This window comes from Empidonax traillii, unplaced genomic scaffold, assembly GCF_003031625.1.
Source record: "Empidonax traillii isolate 1590-97213 ecotype Southwest subspecies unplaced genomic scaffold, ASM303162v1 scaffold268:size1028579, whole genome shotgun sequence".
In the NCBI taxonomy this organism is placed as follows: Eukaryota; Metazoa; Chordata; class Aves; order Passeriformes; family Tyrannidae; genus Empidonax; species Empidonax traillii.
Genome location: NW_020955461.1, coordinates 758950 through 783573, shown reverse-complemented (window position 1 = coordinate 783573; position 24624 = coordinate 758950). Strand labels below are relative to the sequence as shown.

The 24624-nt window shown below is 38.9% G+C and overlaps 1 protein-coding gene across 2 annotated transcripts; it reads left to right on the top strand.

Moving 5' to 3' along the window:
• The first annotated feature begins 297 nt into the window (after nt 1–297).
• SLC5A7 (solute carrier family 5 member 7) lies at nt 298–24515 on the top strand. Of its 2 annotated transcripts, none has more exons than XM_027889671.1 (9): nt 298–398; nt 1325–1545; nt 7678–7791; nt 10638–10793; nt 14960–15108; nt 18670–18813; nt 20686–20839; nt 22002–22219; nt 22968–24515. In XM_027889671.1, the coding sequence occupies exons 2-9, from the start codon at nt 1368–1370 to the stop codon at nt 23589–23591; spliced, it is 1737 nt and encodes a 578-aa protein (XP_027745472.1). In that variant the 5' UTR covers nt 298–398; nt 1325–1367; the 3' UTR covers nt 23592–24515. The 2 variants fall into 2 exon arrangements, with proteins under 2 accessions (XP_027745472.1, XP_027745473.1); XM_027889672.1 differs by lacking the exon at nt 298–398 and adding an exon at nt 719–736 and having other exon boundaries at nt 1323–1545.
• Nucleotides 24516–24624: the final 109 nt, after the last annotated feature.

Here is a 24624-nt window from a genome sequence, read left to right as displayed (position 1 = left end):
TCCACTTCCTAACCCTGCTTCACTGCCATGACACGACAATCAGTCTCCCTTGAGTCATCCTTACTTCCCCCCACAACGTCCCCTAGCACTCTGACGTCTTTCCCCCTTCCTCCCCCTAGCTCTGACGGACACGGTCCTCTCACCCCACTGAACCCTCCTCCTTTATAAAGGGATTTTCCTCTTTTTAATCCACGAGCCCCCCGTCGCAGCCTCAGCACTCGGCGCACCGCCGGCATCGGAGGGGAAAGAGACGATCCTGCCTTTGCTCCTTCCCTGCCCCCGCCAACCGGGAAACCCCGGGCGGGGGCAAAGAGCCCTGCAGCCCGGCCCCGGCACGGCCCCGCGGGATGTGCGGCCGTGCCCCGCGGGGTGCGGGGCAGCGCGGCGGCGGAGCGCAGGTGGGCGGCGGGCACGGACACCCTTCCCTGCCCGACGGCGGGGGCGGCGGGCGGGGCGGGCGGTCCTGCCGCGGGAGCGGGGCGGGATGCGCGGCCGCGCATGAGGGCGCGGCGCCTCCGCGGAGCCTCCCGGTAGGTAGGGATGGTCCGCGGGAGCCGTCGGGAGCGCGGACGGGTCTCGCCGGCGCGGCCGTGCGGGAGCGACTGCGGAGCGGCGGGCCGAGGTTGGGAGGGGGCTCCGGGAGAGGCTGTTTCGGGGCAGCCGCTGCCCGAGTCGCTCGGGAGTTTTCCCCTCGCTGTAGTTCGTGTACCTCGACATTTCTGCCGTCCGACAGCTTGTAAGCTTTCCGTTTGCTTCTCAGACTGAGAGAGAGAACAGACTGATACTTTTCATGCTGGACAATTAAACGTTTGCAAAAAAGAAAGCGTAGATTTTAAAATACTGGTGATGATAGAAAGGGGAAAAGACTCAGCATTCCAACACAAAGACTTAAAAGATGTATTTTGCTGTTTTAGCTGTTACTTATCCATACTTCTTATATAACTTAAAGCAGTTTTGTGGCTTGTCTTCAAAGTAGACACTTTTGTAATAGCCCATATGGCCAAGTTTTTCTATTCTCTGTACCAAAGTATTCCTAGGCTGAAGAGTTCCCAGACACTGAGAACTTGGTGACACTAAAAAAAATCAGTGCTCAATAGCTGATTTCTAAGAATAGTGTAGCTTTCATTCCCCTTTGTGATCGGAGGCTACAGCCATTGGTTATTGTTCCACAGGCATTTTAATTGACGCGTAACATTAATCTCAAATTACACCTGAAATTCTCATGTCATAAATTCGCCAGAATAACCATCTGAGGTTTTTTTGTACACGGATTCTAAAAGTCAGGTTTGTTAAAAGCAGACCTATTCTTTCATTCTCTCCAGAGGTCTTAATGAAATAGCAGTGAAAGAAACAGCTGGGACTTCAACATGGCTTTCCATGTGGAGGGACTGGTGGCCATAGTTGTCTTCTACCTGGCTATCCTGGCAGTAGGGATATGGGCTGCTTGGAAAACCAAGAACACCGGCAGTGAAGGAGATCGCAGCGAAGCTATTATAGTTGGTGGAAGAGACATTGGCTTGCTAGTTGGTGGATTTACAATGACCGGTATGTAAAAAGCACTCTTTTTTTTTTTTTTTTCTTAGCCCGTGTATAACTTGTCAGTTTTCCATCTGAGTGAAGTGTAACCTGCATGTTGAATAATGTAAAATGGAGAAAATACATATACTTTTTATCCAACTGTCTAGTGAACAGCCAAATGTAGCATCTGCATAAAACAACAAATATTTTTAAATCATACAGGAAGAATATATTAATATTCGTGTTCATTGCTTCTGTATTTATCTGTGGATCAGATATGTTCAGGACTGAAGTATGGAATTAGTATAGATTAATAAGTATTAAGTTATTGTTGTAAAGCCATCCAAATTTGCGCGCTTTTTTGTTTGTTTGTTTGTTGTTTTGTTTTTGGTTGGTTTTTTTTTTTAATCTGAGTAACAACAAGCTTATAGGGAAAAAGCCGGGGGGGGGGGGGGGGGGGGGGGGGGGGGGGGGAAGAGGGTGTGCAGCATCAATTAACTTTCTAAAAGAAAATTGGTGTAATTCCAAACTTGTAATTCTACAGATTTCAGCAAATTTACTTCGTGGATTCTTTCAGCTTCTTCTGCAGCAGTTTGAAAAAACTAATGCATTACTATCAATAGTAGTATCAGTAAGAAAAACCTGGGTGAATGAAGAGTTCTTCACTAATGTTGTGAGCAGTGCTGTCTGACTTCCCAGAGCCAGTCACATCAGCTACCTTCCCTGGGTAAATAAGATATTCACAATGCAGTCCAAAATCTCAAAACTTACGTTATGGTATTGCAACAGAAATGCATTATGAGAAGAGTAAATTGGCCCACCTTTTTTATTAAGGCAATTGAATTTTTAATCATAGCTTTTTTTTTTTTTTTTAATCTAAATCCTATTCAGGCAAAGCCCTTTCAATTGTCAAATTGAATTTATCAGGTTGTATTTATGTTTTGCAGTTTTGCCCTAATCTGTTTTCAGAGTCATCTAGTAAGGAAGAGCCACGTAAAACTTGGGCCGAAATTCTGCATTCTTTAATCGAGATAAATTCTCATCCTTTTGGAGGGGCATTTTGCTCATTCAAAGACTGAATATTTAGATATTAAATAAAGAATACTTGTAAAAATCAATAAAGTTTGAATACATTCAGTTCTACTTTTTGCACTTGGCTGTAATTTACTGCATATCCATCAGCTACTGAAGCATAAGATATATGAGATTGCTCATAACTAGAGCTGCTGGACTGCTTTCTGATGAATGAAACATTTTCAAGAGCATTGAAACAAAAGTATTTTGCAGAAATACTGGTTTTCACAAAACAGTAAACATTAGATGGAGGGAGTGGAGATAAATGAGGCATGCCCCACAGAAGTGGTTATAACTAATGCCTTTGCATCAAAAAGACACAAATTCTCATCTCCTTAATCCTATTTTACAGGAGTATTTTGTGTAACAGCTGAAGCACAGATGAGACTTGAACTGGGTCTTCCTATTTGCAGGCAATTACTAAAGCCACCACAATTCACATCCACACGAGCTCATTCTGTTTCATGGAAGCTCTAGGGATGGCAGAGTATCTCATCTCTGCAGTAGAATATTAGACTTGTCTCAAAGCCTTTGGATAGCTAAAGCTCTGATGGATTTTATACTGTAAGGGTTTACACACTTTCTCTCCTATGCCTTCATTAGATGTGTCAATTAAAGCTTGAGAGGGCAACTAAACTGCTCTTTCAGTTGCAGGGAGCCACACATGGCACATAAAGCTGGATGTAGGCACAAATCTCCTAAACCAGGGGTTAGTTCGAGTTTTGTATCAGAGAGGGCTTTTGGGACACTCAATTTGTAAAGTTGTGATAAAACAATTATGAAAGTAAGCTGATCAAAATATGTAATATTTTTTACAGATTTCTAATTTTTACAAAACGGTCACATTCCTAAAGGGTATACTTTGCTTCTTAAAAAATGATAGATGCAGATTTTGCACCTCACAAACATAGATACAGGAGTATCCCAACATTGTCGTTATATTTTACAGGTTTAGTTATCTAAATATGGACTAAAAAACAAAGTCTACCCTGTAAAAGGGAAACAAGACTTTTTTTTTTAAAAGAGCCCCAGAAAGAATATTGTTTGTATGGATGTGAAGCATTTTGGGTTATGAGATAAGGCCTAATTCTGTCTTTCCTGAGACAAACACTACAATGTTCCATGGATATTGGCTACGGAAGTGGTAGCGGTTTCCAGGGCTACTTAGTGGGGAGGATGACAGCACTTAGCCTACGAATTTGAAATACAATTTGGAGCATAAGCATCAAACTCAAGATTCCTGAGTAATTGTAGTTGATTCTCTAAACAGCATTGAAAAATCTTAAAGCACTACCTCTGAATAACAGCTATGGATATACTTAAATATATTCTATAATCCTGAAGAAGCAGCTGTATCAACTCGCTACTGAAATTCTAAACACAAAGCCTGTTGAAGGTTGAGTGTATCTGAAACTATGAAAATATAAAGAGTGAAAAGGTTGAATTGTGGATGGATCACAGCAGCTCATACTAAAATGAACTAACACCTTACCATAGAAGACATGCATTTAATGTGTATATTTTTACATAATTATAGATAAAATGTTACATTAAATATTAGCCTTTCTTATTTTGTGAATTAAATTCTTGAGAGGAATTAAGACTGCAACAAAGTTGAGTCTGTCTTGATTTTGGTGATTGAGTTTAAACCCCAAAGGAGACATTTGACATGACATGACCAAATGCTCACAAACATGACCCAAAACGTAATAATCTATTGATGTAATTTTTTCATTTTAGTTGGATAGACTATGGGTCTTTCCATAAGAAAACAAAACAAACAAACAAAAAAATTTACAACATTCTTCATTCTTTTTTGTTGTAATCCGTGGGTCAGGATTTTCATTTTACAGAACGTAATGAGTTTATTAAATAATGAGTGGTCAGACAATCAGCAGATTATTCTCAAAGAAGTGCCAAAATATCTGGTTTTCTAGTATATATTGATATATATAAAGGAGTCTGAGATCAACTTCTGTGTGCCTCATAGGAACTAGGAGTAGAATTGCACTCCATGTCCTCAGTATTTGCATCATAGGGTGCATGTTTTAAATGGATGTTGGTATTTGCTGTGTTTTTTGGTTCTTCAGATAGCAGGCAAAGAGAAGATTAAAATATATCACCGCATGAATGCTTCCATAGATTACTAAACGTTATATTCCTTTTGTCCAATTTATGAAAAAAAAAATAATTTCACCAAAAATAAAGGTATTAAACCAACTTTAAATTGTGGCTTAGCAAACTGAGGATCAGAAAATTAATATCTCAGGTTGAAATCCCATCCCATTATTTCGTTTCTAATGTATTTACCTCTGTCAATGCATGTGCTGACTACCCATTCACCCCCTCAGAACAAGACATCTGAGACCTTTGCAGAGCTCTGTGGTCCTTGACAGATGTTTCAGTACAGTCGTGTGCACAGAAAAATTGATCAGCAGCTATTTTTCAAACTCCAATCCAGAAATCAAGAAACTAAAAATAAGGGCTGAATCCTCCATTCCACCTTATGCAATGTCTGCCTGCAGGACACTGTTCCTGTCCCCAGCCAGGGGAGAGCAATGACCTCTGCAACATCACACAGAAGGGAATTGACTTTTTCTTCTCCAAAAGAAAATAAAGCAGCTAAGCATAGCATCCAAATGCACTTGGCAAAACAACTGCCACCTCTGTAGCAAGCCCAACTAAGTCGTTGCTGGAACTTGAAACTCCCTTGCACCACAGCTGCAACAATGCTGGACATCTGTCCTTGACTATGGGATATTATTCCCTGCCTGTAACTGAGTACCATTCAAGCAGAATTCGTGCTCATGCATTTTCAGGGAAGGAGACAAATATAATTCCTAAGTATTTATTTTTAATATTGTATAGAGGTGTTTACAGCCTATGCCATACGAGTGTGCTGCTTGAGACACAATAGGCATCCCAGATAGTCACAGACCTAATGTTCAACAACTCAGTGTCCAGGTGGAGATCAGTAGCAAGTAGTGGCCCTCAGAGGTTCCTGTTGGGACCAGTGCTATTCAGCACCTTTTTCAGGGACACAGACAGTGGGATTGAGTACACCCTCAGTAAGATTTCAGGTGACACATAGATGAGTGCTGTGGTTGATAATCTAGAGGGAAGGGATGCCATGCAGAGGGTTCTGGACAGGCTTTTCTAGGTGGGCCTGTGATAGGCCAAGTGTAAGGTGCTCCACCTAGATTGGAGCAAACCCAAACATGCTTACAGACTGGTTGATGAGTGGATTCTCAAATCCTATTGAGAATAACTTGATAGTGGTAAATGAAAAACTGAATACGAGCCAACGATGTGTACTCACAACTCAAAAAGCTCATCACACCCTTGGCTGCACCAAAAGAGATCAGGCCAGCAGGTCCTTCTGCTGTTCTCTGATGAGACTCCACCTGGAGTAACATGTTCAGTTCTGGGGCCTCCAGCATAAGAAAGATTTGGACCCGTGGGAATGAGTCCAGGGGAGGGCCACAAAGATAACAGGGCTGAAGCACCCCCTGTAAGAGGACAGGTTGAGATTTGGGGTTGTTTAGCCCAGAGAAGAGATAGATCTGTGCGGATCTCATAGCAACCTTGCAGGACCTAAAGGGGTCTTACAAGAAAGGTGGAGAGGGAGTGTTTATCAGGGTATGTTATGATGAGGGGTAATGGTTTTAAATGGAAGGAGAATAAATTTAGATAGATATAAGGAAGAAATTCTTTAGTGTGAAGGTGGTGAAACACTGGACCACGTTGCCCAGGAAAGCTGTGGATGCCCTTTCCCTGGAAGTGTTTAAGTGTTGTAATGCTCTGGTTGCCAGAGACCTTTATTTCTAAATCCATGGTGAAATTCAGCAAAATACCCTCTGGTATTACTTGGGAAATATCACAGTTAAGTGGAAAAGAGTGGTAATTTAGATTTTAATGAAATTTCTGAGGGAATTTTTTTAAATTTTCTTCATTTGCGTTTTTCTCCAAATTTTTGTCTTCAACACAAAATCAAGTTTGCTTGTTTAATGGTGGATGATGGGAAAATTGTGAAGAACGTTTAAGGAAAATACATTTCTAACAATCGTGACTGTTTACACAGAAAGCCTGAGCTACTTTTATATAAGGAATTAAAGGTATATGATGCAAATCAAAACAGTATTACAAAAACCTAGGACTTGTAATGATCTTTCTGCCCTTGTTCAAACTACAAACCTAGATTCATAAAATATATTCATTATACATTAGAGAAAATCAAAAAGGTTTTGCATGGAATCTGCAAACAGGAAGAGATAACCTTATTATGTGATTTCTTATGAAATATTTTTGCAGATGTAATTGCAATACATTTCTATGTTGGAGTTTTTCTCTCATACGTACTGAAGGTCCAAAATTCTCAAGTGTAGAAATTTCCCTTAAAGGCAAATAATCAATTCATTAAGTGTCAGAGATTGCTATATTAAAAAGACTGCTTTTTAGAGAGAGGGAGAAAATCAGAAATATTGCAGATAACATGTTTTCCTTATAGAGTATGTCTTCAGGAAGACAAAAAAATAAATGAGTCAATGTTTAGAACTTATAGAGCAACAAAAAAGCACCACAACCCTGTATAGAAATATTTAGAGAACTCAGAGTTTACTGAATGTGCTTCATGGAACAACAATTTTAAAAGTTAACAAGGCAATTTGATTAAACTCGTGCCTAATTTAAATTATTTGAGTTTTCCCATCTGTGATGACTTTTTCACTATGTGTTTACTGTTCTTCTTCTGATCCCCCCTTACGTCTCTCTGTCATTTGGACTTACACAAAGAAAATAGTAATGGTAAATACATAATGGGGGACTCAGCCCTCACACTTTCACTGACTATACAGAGACTTAGACACTTTGATGATTGTCTCAGTTCCATTGACTTCTTTTTTCATATGCTTAAGTTGTAACTTCAAATTAGGCCTGCCTTTTATAGAATGATGCCATGCCTGGCACTTGTACAGTACATGTAATAAAAAAATAACAATATTATAAGTAATGGCAGTTTCATTATACCATGTGTGAACTTTTCTTTCTTTGTGTTCGTTAACGACTTTTCCATCTCTTTCTTTTCAGCCACATGGGTAGGAGGAGGTTACATCAATGGAACAGCAGAAGCTGTGTATGTCCCAGGCTACGGTCTAGCTTGGGCTCAAGCACCTATTGGATATTCCCTTAGCCTGATTTTAGGTAAGCAAAGACTAACTGAAACTAATAGTTTCTCAGTTTAAATAGTTCTGCTGAAAAGTCCATTATTTGAACTGAAACTAGGGTCTGATAAAAGGATGCTGACATAAACTGGACTTCTGCCAGTACATTTAGCTATTGAAAAGAAAATAGAAAATAACTAAAAATAGTTTGATACCTTAAGTCTTCTGGACTCCTTGTCAAGATCTATTTGACTGTTACAACCATATTGTCTTTGGGGAGGGGATAGTATTTAAATTACATATACCAAGTTTTGTATATTTGGGTTTCCTTTAAGTGTCTACTTGATCTGTACCATGACCCAGGTGCCCAGGTATCAGGGCACCTATAATCTTGGAATTCAAGAAAGACAAATATCCTTTCAGTTTAGGGAAGTGCTTATACTTTATAGGTCTCCACCAAGAGTGTACCTAACTTTTTTAATTTTGTGTAGGAAGTCTGTAGTATAACCAGATTCTTTCCTTAAAATTGGACCATGCATCCTCTTAAATGCAGTACAAAACTCCAGATCACATGGCAAAATGCAAATACACAATCCTGCTACACAATCCTGTGTAAAACACAAACAGCATTATAATTATTAATGCTAAAGTAATGATGCAAGTGTTTAAAAAGCATGTTGTTACAAAAAAGATACTGTGTTTTTCATCTTTCCTTAACGTGCCCAGTGTGCTACTGGCTTTTCTAATATTATTTGATCTCTCTGTATATTCTGAGTCTTTTCTCATGGTTTTCCCTTTGTTTCCTTTGGGTGCTTATCCAGATCTTCTTTCACAGTACTTTTTTTCTTCCTATACAGCTTGTTTTCCCTCCTTATTTTTTTTTCCCTTAAAAATGCTTTCCAATGACCTGTCCTAGTTATCCTTTCTTCCCAGGCAGAAGCTTTACCCACTGTAGATGTTCCTCTCTGGCACGTGCAGGCCAGCTCCAGTTCCAGTAGTGGTTCCCATCCCTGAGAATAGCTCCATTTCCTGTAATGAAAATAATAACAGTGGTTGTCTGCCCAGAGATCACTTTATGTCATTATGAGGTCATGCTGGTCATGATCCATCGATGTCATTAAGCAGTTGTTGGGATTGTAGTCACAAGCATCTTGCTGAATCTCAGCCTTTGTAGAACTGATACAAATTATTAGTAGAATGCAGAAGGGGTTGAGTTAGCTTCTCTGCTCATTTCCAGACGTTTTTAGATATCCAGACTTGTTTTCCTGGAAATTGCAATGGCCACAGCAGAGTGAAGAAGTCTGTATCATGGGACCATAGATCTCTCTGCTGAGCACAGAGAGGAAAGTGTTTCTGTAGGCATGAGCTGTACACAAAGTTTTGAGTGGAGTGTTTTTTCTTCTTTAAAAAAATAAATAATCAAAATTACAAATACAATTCCAGGAGAAATATTACTGCTTCGGACTGGAAGGATTTAAAATTGATATAATCTCCCTGTTTATTCCATGTTGATCTCCATACCACTTTTCCTAATTTTTCAATCAATTTAGTTTAAAAGGTTGCAATATCTCCTATTTCTCTTGACAGGTGCTTGAACATCATGACAGATTATAATACCAATGACTTTTTTGTTTTTCTACTTTAATTGTCTATTGTAATGATGGCATAAAAAGTAGAATAGGAAAGGGATCCATTACTAATGCAACTATAGTAAAAAATGCTGCATCTATCCACCTAAGGACAATGTTCACATGAGCAGTATAAACTGTGATTGTTAAGCCAGTACTTTCTGTCCAGGGAACCTAATGTAATGGAGAAATATGAGTAATAAAAGCCAGTACATAGAAATGTGGAAAATCTTCTGCACTATAGCATAAATGCATTACATATATTGTGATAAAGAACCCAATTAAGGGTTGCCAAATACTTTACAGTAGATTTTATTGGGAACTGACTGGTTTACCAGTCTTTTATTGAACCTTATAAAGCATTTTTACTGTGGTAGAAGTCTACTTAGTTATAGTCATGTGCAGATCTCAACTAAACAGGTTTCCATACAAGTGCTCTTTCAACTTTACTGAGATATGTCCTTTATTTTTCCCAAGCCAGAAAGAATTTGAGGAGGGGAGGCCTTTGCATATTTATGTACATATCCAGCCCATATACAAGGCAGGTGGAGCAGAACTGTGATACAGCAAAATTTCTGAATGTACATTATTGAAATAAGTGTATGACAAACATTCAGGGAAACTGATATCTGCAGAACCCAGACCATCTCTGACCTACCCTGCAGGTGTAGCAAGGTTGTTTAAAGCATACAGAATAAATCTGAATTGTCCTGAAAGAATTAGATTTGCTGTGTATATACTAAACCACGTGTGAACTTGGTGTATATCCTAAATTACGTGTGAACTTGTACTTTTAATGCAGGAATCTCAGACAGTTTTATTTTTAGAGTAGGGCTGTATGAAAATTCATGCTGGATAGATTCTGCTCTAAGAATCAACAGGATTACGTAGAAAGCCATTACCTCGGGCTGATCCAAAATTAGACTAAACTCCGACAGCATCCATAATGGCAGATTACATAAACTGAACCAGACAAAATAAGAAAAAAAATTATTTTTTATTGTCAGACTATAGACATTAATGGGGGGAAGGGTGTGTAACTCTGTAGACCAATGAAAGGTAAGAGTTCCCAGAGGATATTTTAATTGTACTTTTTACTTTAAAAGAAAACACAACAACAAAAAAACCCACAAACAAACAAACAAAAAGAAACAACAAAGAAAGAAACAATAAAACCCCAGTATTGCTGATGTTTTATGCCTTAATAGCAATGCATTTCTAAACTGCATCTGATGTCTTATGCTGTTTTTCTTTGCAGGAGGCCTTTTTTTTGCAAAACCCATGCGATCGAAAGGCTATGTGACAATGCTAGACCCTTTTCAGCAGCTTTATGGAAAAAGGATGGGAGGACTACTGTTTATTCCAGCTTTAATGGGAGAAATTTTTTGGGCTGCTGCCATCTTCGCTGCCTTAGGTAAGGAATAAGCAGTATAAATATTCATTTATCACAGGTAGAAAATATTAGGAATATCAGAAATGCATTAAAATTCTGGCTTCAAATGCTAACTATTCAAGCCAAATGATTCAGAGTGTGACAGTTCTAAGACCCACGCTAACTAGTAATTAAATCTAGTAATGGTACCCCATTAATTATTTTGATAATGGAAAGACGTGCAAGGTATATAATCCTTTTCATGTACCTTTAAGTTGTCCCTCTTCAAAGAGCATGGAAAGATTTAGCAAAAAATTTCCTTTAATTTTGAGGATGATCTGAGTGAACCGAAGTGCCCCTTTTGTGTTGTCTGACCCAGCTTTTCTTTTACACCACTGCGATCACAGAAGCCAGTCAAAATTTCCCTTAACAACGTGTAGCATCATTGCCAATGCATCTAAATGAAATAATCCTTTGCTTATAGGAGAACTACGTACATATACAGAACTTTCCATAACGCAAATAATAGAAGTAAACCAGATGCTGATCAATAAATTAAAGAATTCTTCAATTCTAAATGCCTTTCTTCTTGACAAAATGAAGAAAATACTTAGGATTCAAGCAAGGATTCAGAGAATTAGTGAAATTATGACTCAATAGAAAATCACCCAACTACTCATCCAGTCCTGAAAAAAAATCAACTTCCAGGGGTTTTAATTATATTTCAGGCCTGAATTTAGCAATCCCTTCAAGAACTGAGAAAGCCCTTGAGTTGAAGCACCAGTAATTGACTTTCACCAGCTAATCATACTAATAATGCACATGCATGTGGTAACGCTTTCTAGCATAAGCTATTTTAAACAAAAAATAAACTTTGAAGGTACTCTCCAACTGTGCTGTGATGAACTGCAAAGCAATGGGGAAGCTTTTTTACCACAATTTCATCACAAAACCCTTAAAAGACCAAGAACAGACTGCATGCTGAGGTGATAGGACTTGAATAACTTGAAGAACACTCAGAATTTTTGGAATATTTTTGACTGAGGACAAACCATTCTGTTTTATTTCAATGCAAGTGGTGTGAGTGCCTTTCTAGATTTATATCAACAGCTGACAGTTAAAGATTATGAAGCTTATTGAAGATTTTGATTTAACTATTCTGTGACTAATTTTTATGTCTCCTGATTTGCACACCTATCCTCATTGATGAATGTTTAATCCCAGTGCTCTTCAATACTTCATCATGACCCCTTGCTCGGCAAGGTTGTAGAAGGGAAACAGGTCTTATAACTTGTGAAAGAGATCTGAGCTTGTTATCCCTAAGCACGTGAACTTTGAAGGCTCACTTTACAGCAAAAACCACACCTGTCAGCTCCCAGAAACTCTTTTATATCACTCTTATATTATGTTGTTGTCTTCTGTGGCCAGAACTCTTCCAGCTGTGGGCTCCAGAGTATCCATTTACAATAGCTGCAACGGCTAAAAGTTGTTGCAAGATGTTTCACTTAAATCATCCTAATTAGAGAGAGAGAAATTTTTTAGCATGGTTTTGAAATATTTTGTAATCACTTGAAATAGCTAATACATCTAAAAGAGATGTATAACCTTTCTGATAGCTGCTGCAAGGGCAATGCAGGAGGACACAAGCTATTCAGGAGATTTGCTGAGTGCACTAACAACTTCCTTACAAATGATCAGGGAGCTGATGAGGGTGCTCTGTTGAACCTGTTACCTACAGACAAGGAAGAACTAGTTAGGGATGTGATGGTCAGAGGCAGAGTTGGCTGCAGTGTTCACAAGATGGTGAAGCTCATGGTCCTGAGAAGGGAGAACAAGGCAAAAATCAGGACTGCAACAATGGACTTCAGAAGAGTAGAGCTTGGACTCTCCAAGGTTCTACTTGAAAGAATCCCATGGGAGATGGTCCTGGAGAGGAGTTCAGAAGAGTTGTTTGGTATTCAACGGTTACTTTCTCCAAGCTCAAGAACAGTCCATCCTGACAAATGGGAAAATGTGGACTGTTGTTGAGTGGGATGGGGCACCTGGTGGCAAAGGATGTGGAAAAGGCTGAGGTACTCAGAGCCTTCTCTGCTTAATTCTTTGCTGGTAAGACTAGCCTTCAGGAATCCCAGGATCCTAAGAAGCCAAGGAAGGTTTGCTGGAGGAGAATCAAGTTAGGAATCATTCAAATACACTGGACAGACACAGTTTCATGGGATGCAAACTGTGAGTGCTGTGGGAGATGGCTGATAACATTGCAAGAACACTCAGTAATCTTCTGGAGACTGTGGTGATCAGAGATGTTCCTGGAGACTGGAAGAAAACAAATATCACTCCCATCTTCAAGAAGGGCAAGAACTAAAGGCTGATCAGCCTCACCTCAGTCCCTGGGAAGGTGATGGAGCAAATACTCCTGGAAGCTGCTTTCAAGCAAATAAAGGTCAAGTAGGGCACTGAGAGTAGTCAGTATGAATTTATGGAAAGGAAACAATTCCTGACCACCCTGATGTCTCGCGTGGTGAGCTGACTGGCTTGGTAAACAAAGAGAGAACAGGGCATGTTGTGGATTTCAAAAAAGGTTTTTTACACCATCTCCTATAACATCCTCATAGACAAACAGGTGAAGTACAGACTAGAAGAGTGGACAATGAGGAGGAAATTGAGGATTGAGAACTGGCTCAACTCCTGGGCTGCGAGGCCTGTGACCAACAGCATGGCCACCACCAGGTGGCCGGTCACCAATTGTCCATCCCAGAGGTCCGTACTGACTCCTGGTTATGCAATGTTTTCATTAATGACCTTGCTGATGGGACCAAGTGCACCTTTGGCTAGTTTGCAGAACATTAAAAATTGTGAGGAGTTACTGATAGGCCAGATGGTTGTAATGCCTTTCAGAAGAACCTCAAGAAACCGCAAAACTGGGCCAAGAGGAACTTTGTGAAGTTCAACAAAAAGAAATGGTAAGTCCCGTACATGGGAAGGTACAACCTGATGTTCCAGTGCAGGCTGAGGCTTAAACAGCTGGAAACCACGTTTACAGCTAAGACCTGGGAATCTTAGAAGGCAGTGAAGATGACCATTATCCAGCAATGTGGCCTTGTGTCAAAGAAAGCCAATGCCATCCTGGGCTGCATTAGGAGGACCATTGCCAGCAGGTTGAGAGCACATTTGGAGTACTGGATCCAATGCTCCCTGATACAAGAGGCGTGGCCATACCAGAGATACATCACTGATTAAAGCAAAGATTAATAATAGTAATAATAAAGATTAATAATTTGTGCTGCCCAAAGACAGGACAAGAGGAAATAGGCACAAAAAGAACTACATGACATTCCATTTAAACTTAAAAATAACTTCCTTTTTCTTTAAACAATGTGAGAGATCAACCACTGTCACAGACTGCACAGAGAAGCTGTGGAGTCTCCACCCTTATGGATGGTCAAGACCTGACTGAACGTGATCCTGAGCAGCCTACTTCATCTGACACTGCTTGAGTGGGGACTTGGAAGAGACAATCCTTACAGGTGTTCTTCAGTGTCAGCAACTCTTTGATTCTGTGAGCTGTTTTGAGGTCAGCTCGACGTTGTGATTTGTTTTCTGCAAATGAAATCTTCTTGATGATGCTTGGAAAAGTTCTTGATTTCTGAGTGAATACTGGAGGATGGATTCTGCAGTTTGCAAAGAAACCCACTTTTGTCTCACATAAACAATTCAAGGGCACTTTAGAAGTGTCAATGTACATTTTAGCAGATACTTTCTCTACCATTCCTTCCTTGGCCAAAAGCAGCTAGCTCACAGCATAAATGAGATACAGCAGACATCCCCGAGTCAAGCCTTTACTGCAAAGATACACTTGCTCCCATGTGACTGTTTCTCACCCAGGGAAGCTTCAGCTGTCTGTGCATAGCTGCTTTTCCCCAGGCCGAACAAGAGAGTGTAGTCCTTACAGAGTTTGAGCACTGTAAGGAAAGGCTGTTGGGACCCATCTGTTCTAATTTTTTTAAGAACCTGCAAAATGACAGATGCTAAACTTGGATCAACAGGAGCCTCCTTTTTCCCACTCCCTTCAAAGGTGCAGAAGGGATGTGCAGAGGGGGGAATATATTAGTGCTGTTATTAAGTGTCGGACCAGTACCTATATACGCAACTTAACAAAGGTGAGAACATCAGACTTACACTAACACACAGTACTTTGGTTTTCTCCTTAGGTGCAACTATAAGTGTGATCATTGACATTAATGTCAATATTTCAGTTATTATTTCTGCCCTTATTGCAACTATGTACACGCTTGTGGGTGGGCTTTATTCTGTGGCCTACACTGATGTAGTTCAGCTCTTCTGCATCTTCCTAGGACTGGTAAGTTTTGTGGTTTTTCTCCTTCTTTGTTGAGGATTTTGCCCTGAGCATTAAGATGATTGCTAAGACCTGTTTCTCAGCTTTGGTTTTGGAATCTCCTTTGCTGAAAACATGGAAAAGGAATATCTCCACTCACAGTGGAGACTGACTTTAAGAGTCTGCATTTGCCTCAACATACAGTCTGTGTTTTGAAAATAATGTTGCCCAAGAGGTCTGTTTCTTTGGCTTTCTTTCCAACCAGTCTGATCGTGCAAACTCTCTTTCAATTTTCCTGGTGAGGATATATCTAACTCAGAATAGGACTGGAGCTGACTCCTTCCCTGTCTGTCCATGGGACTGTGACGCAGGCACTGGAAGAAAGCATCAGACATAGGAAGCAATTGGTAAAGTAGTCCTGAAATACTGGCATTGGACCTGCAGAGCTGATAGTCTCCTGCCTCTCTTTTCTGTGGTTGTTACCCAGTCATGCAGCTTAGTTAATCTCCTGTTAACTTAGCTAACTTTCTTGTGTTTTCTCTCATTTCCCTCCACCATCCTTGGTGACCATAATACAGGAGGTTTTACCAGATGTCTTGGCTGGTTTAATATGGTTGTTTGAATATCCCCTCATCAGCATCAATGATAGTGGGCAGCCTTTTATTTACTTCTATTCTTTAAGCCCCACACTGAAAAATATCAATGTAACAGGGTGCAGTCAAAGCAGCTGCTGTATTTGTTTGCCAGTGGTAGTAATAGATAGTCACAGGTGTGCAGAGAACTGAGATAGGCTAAAATAAATGAGGTGGCTCAGGATGAAGGAACCAAATGGCATTTTGAGGACCTGGAGATCTTTCTGTACTTTCAGCAGAGTTCTTGTGCAGCTCTAGGGAAATTGGTTTAGCCAGGTGGTCACTAACCAGCTCTGTGTGTGTTCTCACTCTGTGGTATCTTACTGTGAGGGCTATGGCCTTACTTGCAGAAATGCTAAGCGTTCCCTGTTGTAACTGACTTAATGGAAATGGTGGTAAACACCCTGAAAAAGCAAATCAAAGTTCCAACTGGTCACCTCAAATGAGAAGTTATTCTAGATCTTCTTTCCTCATACCTCTGTTCTTCACCTGTACAGTAAGGAAAATACTGTCTCCTTCCCTAACATTCATTTGAAACATTCATTTTCTACAGATGGAATGCATTACAAAATTCCCAAAATTTTAGATAAATCAAAAATGCTTCTCCAGTGAGATCAACCCCTGCACTGCTAAAGAAGCTGATCCCATGGGAATAACAATATTAAAATAAGTATGAAACTGATAGGCAGGAAAAAGCAAATGAAGGTTGTATAGCAGTCTTCTAAATGGTTGGATCTGTAGATTTATTGAGTTCTTTTTAATTCAGGTTGGGTTCTTTACGTAGTTTCCCATTTGAAATAATCAATTATTAAATTGTGGTAGATTAAACCACATTCATGAACGTTAGAGTGTCATCAGTGAGTCTGGAAGACTCAGTATCTAAATGGTTGTGCTCTAGGTGAGGCAGTTTTAGATGAGATGGGATGCTTTCACAGTAGATGTCACAGCAGAAGATGGCACAGGTTCAGTTATCCCAACTTCTCCTCCAGGCCCTGGAGCAGTTTTTATTCCCGCTGGTATAGAGCTTTACTGCTAATTCCTCTAATGTCTGGTTTCTCTCCTGCTCCTTATCCAGGGGAAAATGCTTATTGTAATCACTTTTGTTCCCTACCCTGACTCGTCATTTCAGACACAACTTCTTCCTTAGGTTTCCATAACCTCTACCCTAGCCAGATGTACATCTTTGGTTTTCTCTTTACAATCTCATGTAGTGTCTCTCCTACTCTCCTCACCCTCCTGTATCCACATTTAGAGTTCTCATCTCTTTGTCTTTATCTTGCCCGGTGAGATTTTCCTTGACTGTATCTCCACTATTTACTGACTCTTCATATCATCTGTATTATTACTTCCCCATTCTAAACTCTCTGTTTTCCCAGATAATTCCCAGAAATGGTTCAGGTTTGTCGTATTTGCCAGGAAAAGGAGTCTAAATGTATGGATGTAAACTATGACATGCCAGTAAACTGCAGGGCTGGAGAAAGGATCTTGATTTGTTTTATTTACTAATATAAAAGTAGTCCTCGAGACCACAAAAAGCTAGATTACTGTCAGGAACTGGAATGGCTTACAAAAGCTCATAATGCGTTTGCAATACAGTACCTACTAAATCCTGGGTTGTGGCAGGCAGACTCCAGATGGACTTTCAGAGATTTACCACACTGAAAATGCCAGTGGAGTATGGTCAACCTACAGCTGTTCAGAAGCTCATCAGTCAGACATATTTGATATCCAGAAACAAGAATAAAAAAAACCTTTGGCATGCTTGTTCCCCATTAATTTCTCAGCAATAAGAGTATTAATATCTATTATTTCGAAAATATGGGGGTTTTTTCCCTCAAAATATCCTGGAGACAGTTGAAACACTTTGGTGAACTTTCACAGAGAAGCTGAAGCATGGAGTGAGAAGGGAATCTTTCTGCCCAATTGCTTAAATTGAAGTTTAACATGTAACAGAACAGAATCCTATTCTATGTGATAAACTGCCAGAATAACAGGCAGTGCTACAAAACATTTTTCAGACATTATTGCAGTAATTGTGCAACAAATTAGAGAAAGATGTTTTATTTTTCCCTTCCTTGCTGATGTTGCCCCCATATACTGTGATCAGTTGAATTGTAGCAATCTGTGAGGGTTTGGGTGTCATTGGATCCTTAGGGATGTTGTGCTTGTGATGGTCTAGCCCCTATAGCACAAAGCCTGACTTTCATCTCAGTAGGATCTGCTAAGTTTCTCCTCTATAGAGAGGGAGTTACAGCATTGCAAAATGAGTTGGTAAGTCAATGACAAAAAGTCAGTTGGAGAAGGAAATGGACCTTCTGGCAGAAACTGTCTCTGGGAAAGGTTTTTTTGGCCTAGATAAAAAAGAGAGAGACTGAAAATGGTCAGGGGATCCCAAGATCTCCTCAAGGCAGAAGAGTAATGTAACTCTGGGCTAATGAGAGTTTTGGAGGAAGACAGTTGGGATTGCACCAACATCACTACTCTCTTGTCATGATATAGTTTTTTATTGAATTAAGAACAAATTCCCAAGCCTTCAGGTGTGATGTCTCATGCCTGTAAACTGGCAAATCCTGATGCTATTACATGCAAGTTTATATGTAAATATTTCTCTACTATCTGGTCCAGAAAAGAGCATAAAGAATACATGAGGAGTTCAGAGAAAATAAAATGAAGATGTATAAATGTGTCTTCTCTGCTGATTTTGTGATTTACATTGATTAATTCTCTTCTCACCGTCTCCAGGAGAGGTGTAAGCTATCCACTACCAAGCCCTCTGGATTTCAGAGATGTTCCACCTGCATATAACTTGACTTTTCTGCAAGTCAGCTTGGCAGTTTGGCATTCAATCTGTAGCATGCAAGAAGAATAAAACTAGATCAGGTTTAATATTCAAATTTCACAAATTTAGAACGTCTTCTTTAGACCTGAACGGAGTGTTTCTCTTTGGTTACAGTGGATCAGTATCCCCTTTGCAATGTCCCATCCTGCAGTAACAGACATTGGGCTCACAGCTGGGCACCAGGTGTACCAAGCACCTTGGCTTGGATCTATCAACTCACTTGACATTTACACGTGGTTGGACAATTTCTTTTTACTGGTAAGTGGTGACTTGTATGGAGGAATGAAGCATTTATGCATTCACACTGTGTTACTGTGAAAGCTGAAAATAATAGTTTAGTTAAGAGTTTCCAACAAACTGAAAACTTTTACCTTCTTGACTCCTGCTCAATCTTTCTGCACATTTGATTGATTTCAGTGACGTATCAGTCATCGTTGCCAGGAATGCAATTTAGATATCATCAGGTTGAAAGAGCTGACATGTTAAAATTAAATAAAAGTGTGCAGCTAATACTTTAGTGATGTCATTGTTGGCAGAGGAATTTATATGTTTTGGAGGGCAATAAATACATTATACAAATTATCAAATATGCCCTAGGTATAGGTGAAGTAGAAAAAGCTGTGCAGAGATGGATGGCAGGGTGGATGAATTCATACATGCACACATTCCAGAACAAACCAAGGTCTTTTGTTATTTAATAACTATGTATTACACATGGGATCACTGGTTATTAAGTACTTTCCATTAGAAGATGTAGAAGCACATGCTAACATTTTCCATTCTCAGTGTCCCTATGCAAACCTGAACTGATTTTATTATCCTGTTGTACTTCAGGATTACCTTCTCGGTCTTTTTTTTAAAACCATCTCAGTGAAAAATGTTTTGGGTTTTCTAATGATTGGGCTATTAAAATACATTTTTTTATCCAGCTTTCTGTCAGAGACCCAAAGTATGACATTAGCTCAAGTGGCTGTATTCTCTCTAGTAAGCCTGAAGGTTTCTTCTCTGTTGATGACCAAAGGAAAGCTCTGATGTTGCCAAATCGAGGCACATTTTCTTGTTATCTTGTTCGTTTCATTATAGCTCAAGAAATTTACACATCCTTGGAAAGCTTTGTTAAAGGATTATTAAGGCAGCAAGGGAAAACTGTCATAAATAGCAAGTCAAAATCAGATTTGTCTGTGAAGCATTAAGTTAGTCCCTATGTGTGCATGAAACATACATGAAACACCTGTATACACAATATTTGCTCCAAATGCTTCCTACCTCACTTAGTGTGTAGAACTGGTCTGTGTCCAGTTAGTGAGCAATTTGCTTGGTTTTCTTTCCATGTTGTTTAGTAACAGACATTTTTTCTTTAGTGTAGACTCTTCAAATCCTGCTCACAAGAGAGAATTGTAAGCACTTTGGTTTTCAACCTTTGCCTATATCTGTGTCGTATTTTGCAGAAATAATTTTAAATCTCTTCAAGATCTTCACTGTTATATAGCCAAATAAAAGAGAAGGATTTCTACCATAAAAGAAAACTTTCTTTTACTGCTCTGTCTTCAATCTCTATTGGTATTGTATTTGCTTAGGACAGTGGAGAGTTATTTTTCAGATTCTTGAGTTCACTCTATAGAGAGTGTCTTGCCTTGTTCAAATGATCACATGCATTCACAAAGGAAGATAAACTCTTGCTTTCAAATTCTATCAGAGTCCAGTCTAATTTTGGTGGGGAAAGGGTATTGGAATGCAAAGTCTTCAAATATGAAATATAAGAATAGTATTTTATAATTTTTCGTAGAATTTTATTAAGTGCTTGTACAGCTCAGTACTTGGGGGTTTCAAAGACAGTGTAAGCACAAAGTGTTGCTTCTAATCATACAAAAAAACCCTTGTCTAAAGGAATGGAATTTAAGTAGAATTGCACAGGTTTCACATTTCTTGTGGGAATGAAAGTTGCAGTTATTACTGACTGATTGATATTCAGTAAATAAATTAGAAAGTAGCAACATGGCTTTCAGCATTCAAGTGATGCTTCTACATGCTCTCTATACAGTGATAGCAAAAAAATCCAGTTAGCTCCCAGTGACAGCAAAAAAATCCAGTTAGCTCCCAGTGACAGCATTCTGCCTGTTGTGTTTGCAGACATTAGGAGGAATACCATGGCAAGCATATTTCCAGCGAGTTCTTTCCTCATCTTCTGCCACATATGCTCAAGTTCTGTCATTCCTGGCTGGTTTTGGCTGTTTTGTGATGGCTATTCCTGCAGTACTCATTGGTGCAATTGGAGCATCTACAGGTAAATGATTAAAAATCAGTAGTAAAATAAATGTAAAATGGATAGTGCAGTAAGTTTAAGAAAAAGCTTATATTAGATATAGGTCACATATAGGTTAGATAGGTGACATTGTTAATCAACTCATGACTTCTTCATGGGTAGGAAACTACACATAAAAATAATATTATAGGATATTTCTCCAAAAGGAAATCGCTCCTACTCTAGTGGGTGAAATGAAATCATTTTGCACATTATGGATATCTACATGTGTAATAAATCTCTATTCAATGTTTGAGTTAGATTCTGGTACTTTTATTTGGTCCTAACAGTAATAATGGTGAGTGACTGAGGGAGCTGGGTTGTTAAGCCTGCAGAAAAGGAGTTTGAGAGGAGACCATATTGCTCTCTAGAACTACCTAAAAGGAGGTTGTAATGAGATGCAGGCTGGTCTCTTCTCCCAAGTAACAAGTGACAGGATGAGAATAAATGCACCAGGGGAGGTGTAGACTGGATATTAGGAAAAATTTCTTCACCAAATAGTTTGTCAAGCACTGGAGCAGGCTGCCCATGGTGGATTCATCATCACTGGAGGTATTTAAAAGATATGTAGATGTGTCACTTGAGGTCATGACTTACTGGTAGTCTTGGCCATGCTAGGCTGGTGGTTGGACTCAATGATCTTAAAGATCTTTTCCAACTTAAATGATTCTATGATTTATCAGGAATTTCTTATCTTGACCAAAATACCCTTGTCAAGATCTTTGTCATAGTAAGAGTTGTTACTATCACAGTGACCATGTAGCTAAACTGATAGAAATGTTCTGTAAGAAATGTTTAACACATGGCTTTGAGCCCCATCTGTAAGAGAGTAGTTAAACACATCACTAAACTTGTTTCGAGGAAAATTACATTTACAAGCAATGCAAAGTTTCAATATTGAACTTTCTACTGGATAACCACAGGCTGTGGTGAGACTTATTTTAGAGATAAGAAAAAATGCTGAACAGAATGAAATCTGCCCAACAGAAATCAGTGGGACACTGTCCCTCTGCAAAGTCATTGGTCCGGCCCTGGTAATGGTTTGGGCATTGAATGTGAATGAACGTATGGCACATGAATTCAAGCAGTGCTGTAGCTGATGACCACTAATGTTACTAATAACATACCTGTGTCTATACTGTAGCTTGGAACCAGACTGATTATGGTGTCCCTGACCCCAAGAGTAAAAAGGAAGCAGATATGATTTTACCGATCGTGCTCCAGTACCTTTGCCCAGTCTATATCTCATTCTTTGGCCTCGGCGCTGTGTCTGCTGCAGTGATGTCCTCAGCTGATTCTTCAATTTTATCAGCAAGTTCTATGTTTGTTCGGAACATTTACCAGCTTTCCTTTCGGCAAAATGTGAGATAATATTTTTGGTTTTATTTTGAGACAATATTCTGGGTGAGACCTTAACGAGGTAATTGACCAAGGCATAATTTCCTAATAAAACACCTCTTTCATGTTCCTACCTATGACTAGAAAAAGGACGTAATTTAATTCCTAACAGTTTATTGAACAAACTGAAAGTCATAAAAATACTTATGGTTGTGACTGATGACAGAGGTAAAAAGCCAGCTTGGGAAGAGTAGTTTTCAAGAGTTTTCGTGGCACTGCAGTTTATCCAAAGAGTTAATTATTATCACTGCATCCATAATTTTTACTTAAATCCTTAACAAAATTATACATTTTTTCTAATTATTCACTTATCAGGAAGTCATTTGACAACAAAATGGTCTAGTGAGTTGGAGTTTTTCTTGGGAAATGGAGAAGAAGAAATTCTGATGCTGACAATTATGTTTTTCTAGTTGAGCCATATTGTCTTTCTTTCTAATGGTTATTTCTAACACTTTTGTTTTTTCTCTTTGACACATTCTCAAACTTTCCCTTATGTTCAAAAATTAATGACTTTGGGAATGGCAACCACAACCCTTGGGGTTTGTTTTCCTGAGTTTGAGGTGGAGATAGAGATTTTACTTTGTAAATATGATTGAATGAATCATGCAAAATTTCCTCTTACAGTGCAGCATCTTGTATTAACTGTGCATAAATGTAGGCATACATGTCTCATTGTGAAAAAAAAACACCTAACACTGCCCTTCTTTTGCAGGCTTCAGACAGGGAAATTGTGTGGGTCATGAGAATCACTATTCTTCTGTTTGGAGCATCAGCAACAGCAATGGCACTGCTGGCTTCATCAGTGTACGGCCTGTGGTACCTCAGCTCTGACCTTGTCTATATCATCATATTCCCCCAGCTCCTGTGTGTCTTATTTATTAAAGGAACCAACACCTACGGTGCCATTGCAGGATACTTATTTGGCCTTGTTCTCAGAATAACTGGAGGAGAACCATATCTCTACCTTCAGCCCTTGATCTACTATCCTGGCTGGTATCAAGATGATAATAATATCTATATCCAGCGATTCCCATTTAAAACACTTGCTATGCTCACCTCCTTCGTTACTAATGTTCTAGTCTCTTACTTAGCCAAATACTTATTTGAAAGTGGGACTTTGCCACCAAAGTTGGACTTTCTTGATGCTGTTGTTGCCAGGTACAGTAGAGAACACATGGACAAAGCGACTCTTGTAAAAAGTGACAATATTGTACTAAATGAACTTGCACCTGTGAATCCACGACACAGTCTAACTTTGAGCTCAACTTTCACAAACAAGGAAGCCTTCAACTATGTTGATTCGAGTCCAGAGCTGTCCAACGCTGAAGATAATTAAAAAAATCTGGTAGCCACAGGCAAAACAACACTAAACAGGATATTCTACCAAGAATAGTAAGAGGCATTTTATCAGAAGAAAAGGAAGAATTGGAAATAAAATGCCACCGCACATTCAAGTTGTTTCTAGAAGCAGGAGCATGAGAGGAGCTCTTTTCTGCTATTATCTAACATGTTGGATTAGTTCATAGAGCGTTATATACACTCAGATCCCATTCTTTCCACCCAGAACTATATACTGTGCAATTAAAAAAATATTTACAATTGAAAATACATGTAGCAGAAAATGTGCAACAGCTATTTAGAATATCATATGAAGAGATTATAATACAGTCACTCTGAAATATTATCAGTCAACATTTTATTAACTGAAAATATATTGTCACAGCTATAAGTGATTTATTACTAAAGAGCTAGTTGCTTGAGCAAAAGACAGATAGATAACTTCCCTGGGGTTTTGGTCCGGTCATTTTTTTCCTTATAAATAAATATAAATAATACAATCTAGTATTTTATTATTTGTGTGAGACAACAAAATACACAAATAGTAATAAATACCTTACAGGAGTGATAAACATCATATATTAATTTCAAAAAGTTAAAATTAATTCACCAGTTTAAAATTCTGTTATACTTAATGCAAGACAACCTTAAGCAAAGAATGTTAACATAGGAGTTCTTTGTTTTCTTGTGGTTAGTGGCTGTCTCAAAAATTCTTAAAGCAATAATTGGAGTTGAAATTCAGCTTGTTAAAAATTACTCTTATAAAAAAACCTGATAAACTAAATAGAAATTTTCAATGTTGAGAAAAGAAATCTTATCTTGATTTATCATCAAAATGAACACTGAGCAAAGCAGTCTGACACCAAGCAACTGCACCAATGGAATAAATATTGAAAAGTAAGCAGAGTCAAGAATGCTTGAAAAGAGAGAGGGGAGGGTTTTCCTTGTGAAAAATGCCCACTTTTCACTTATTAAAAAAAGTCTTTTCTAAGTTATTGAAAAGTCTTTTGGTTTGGTCTTGCTGGGATTAC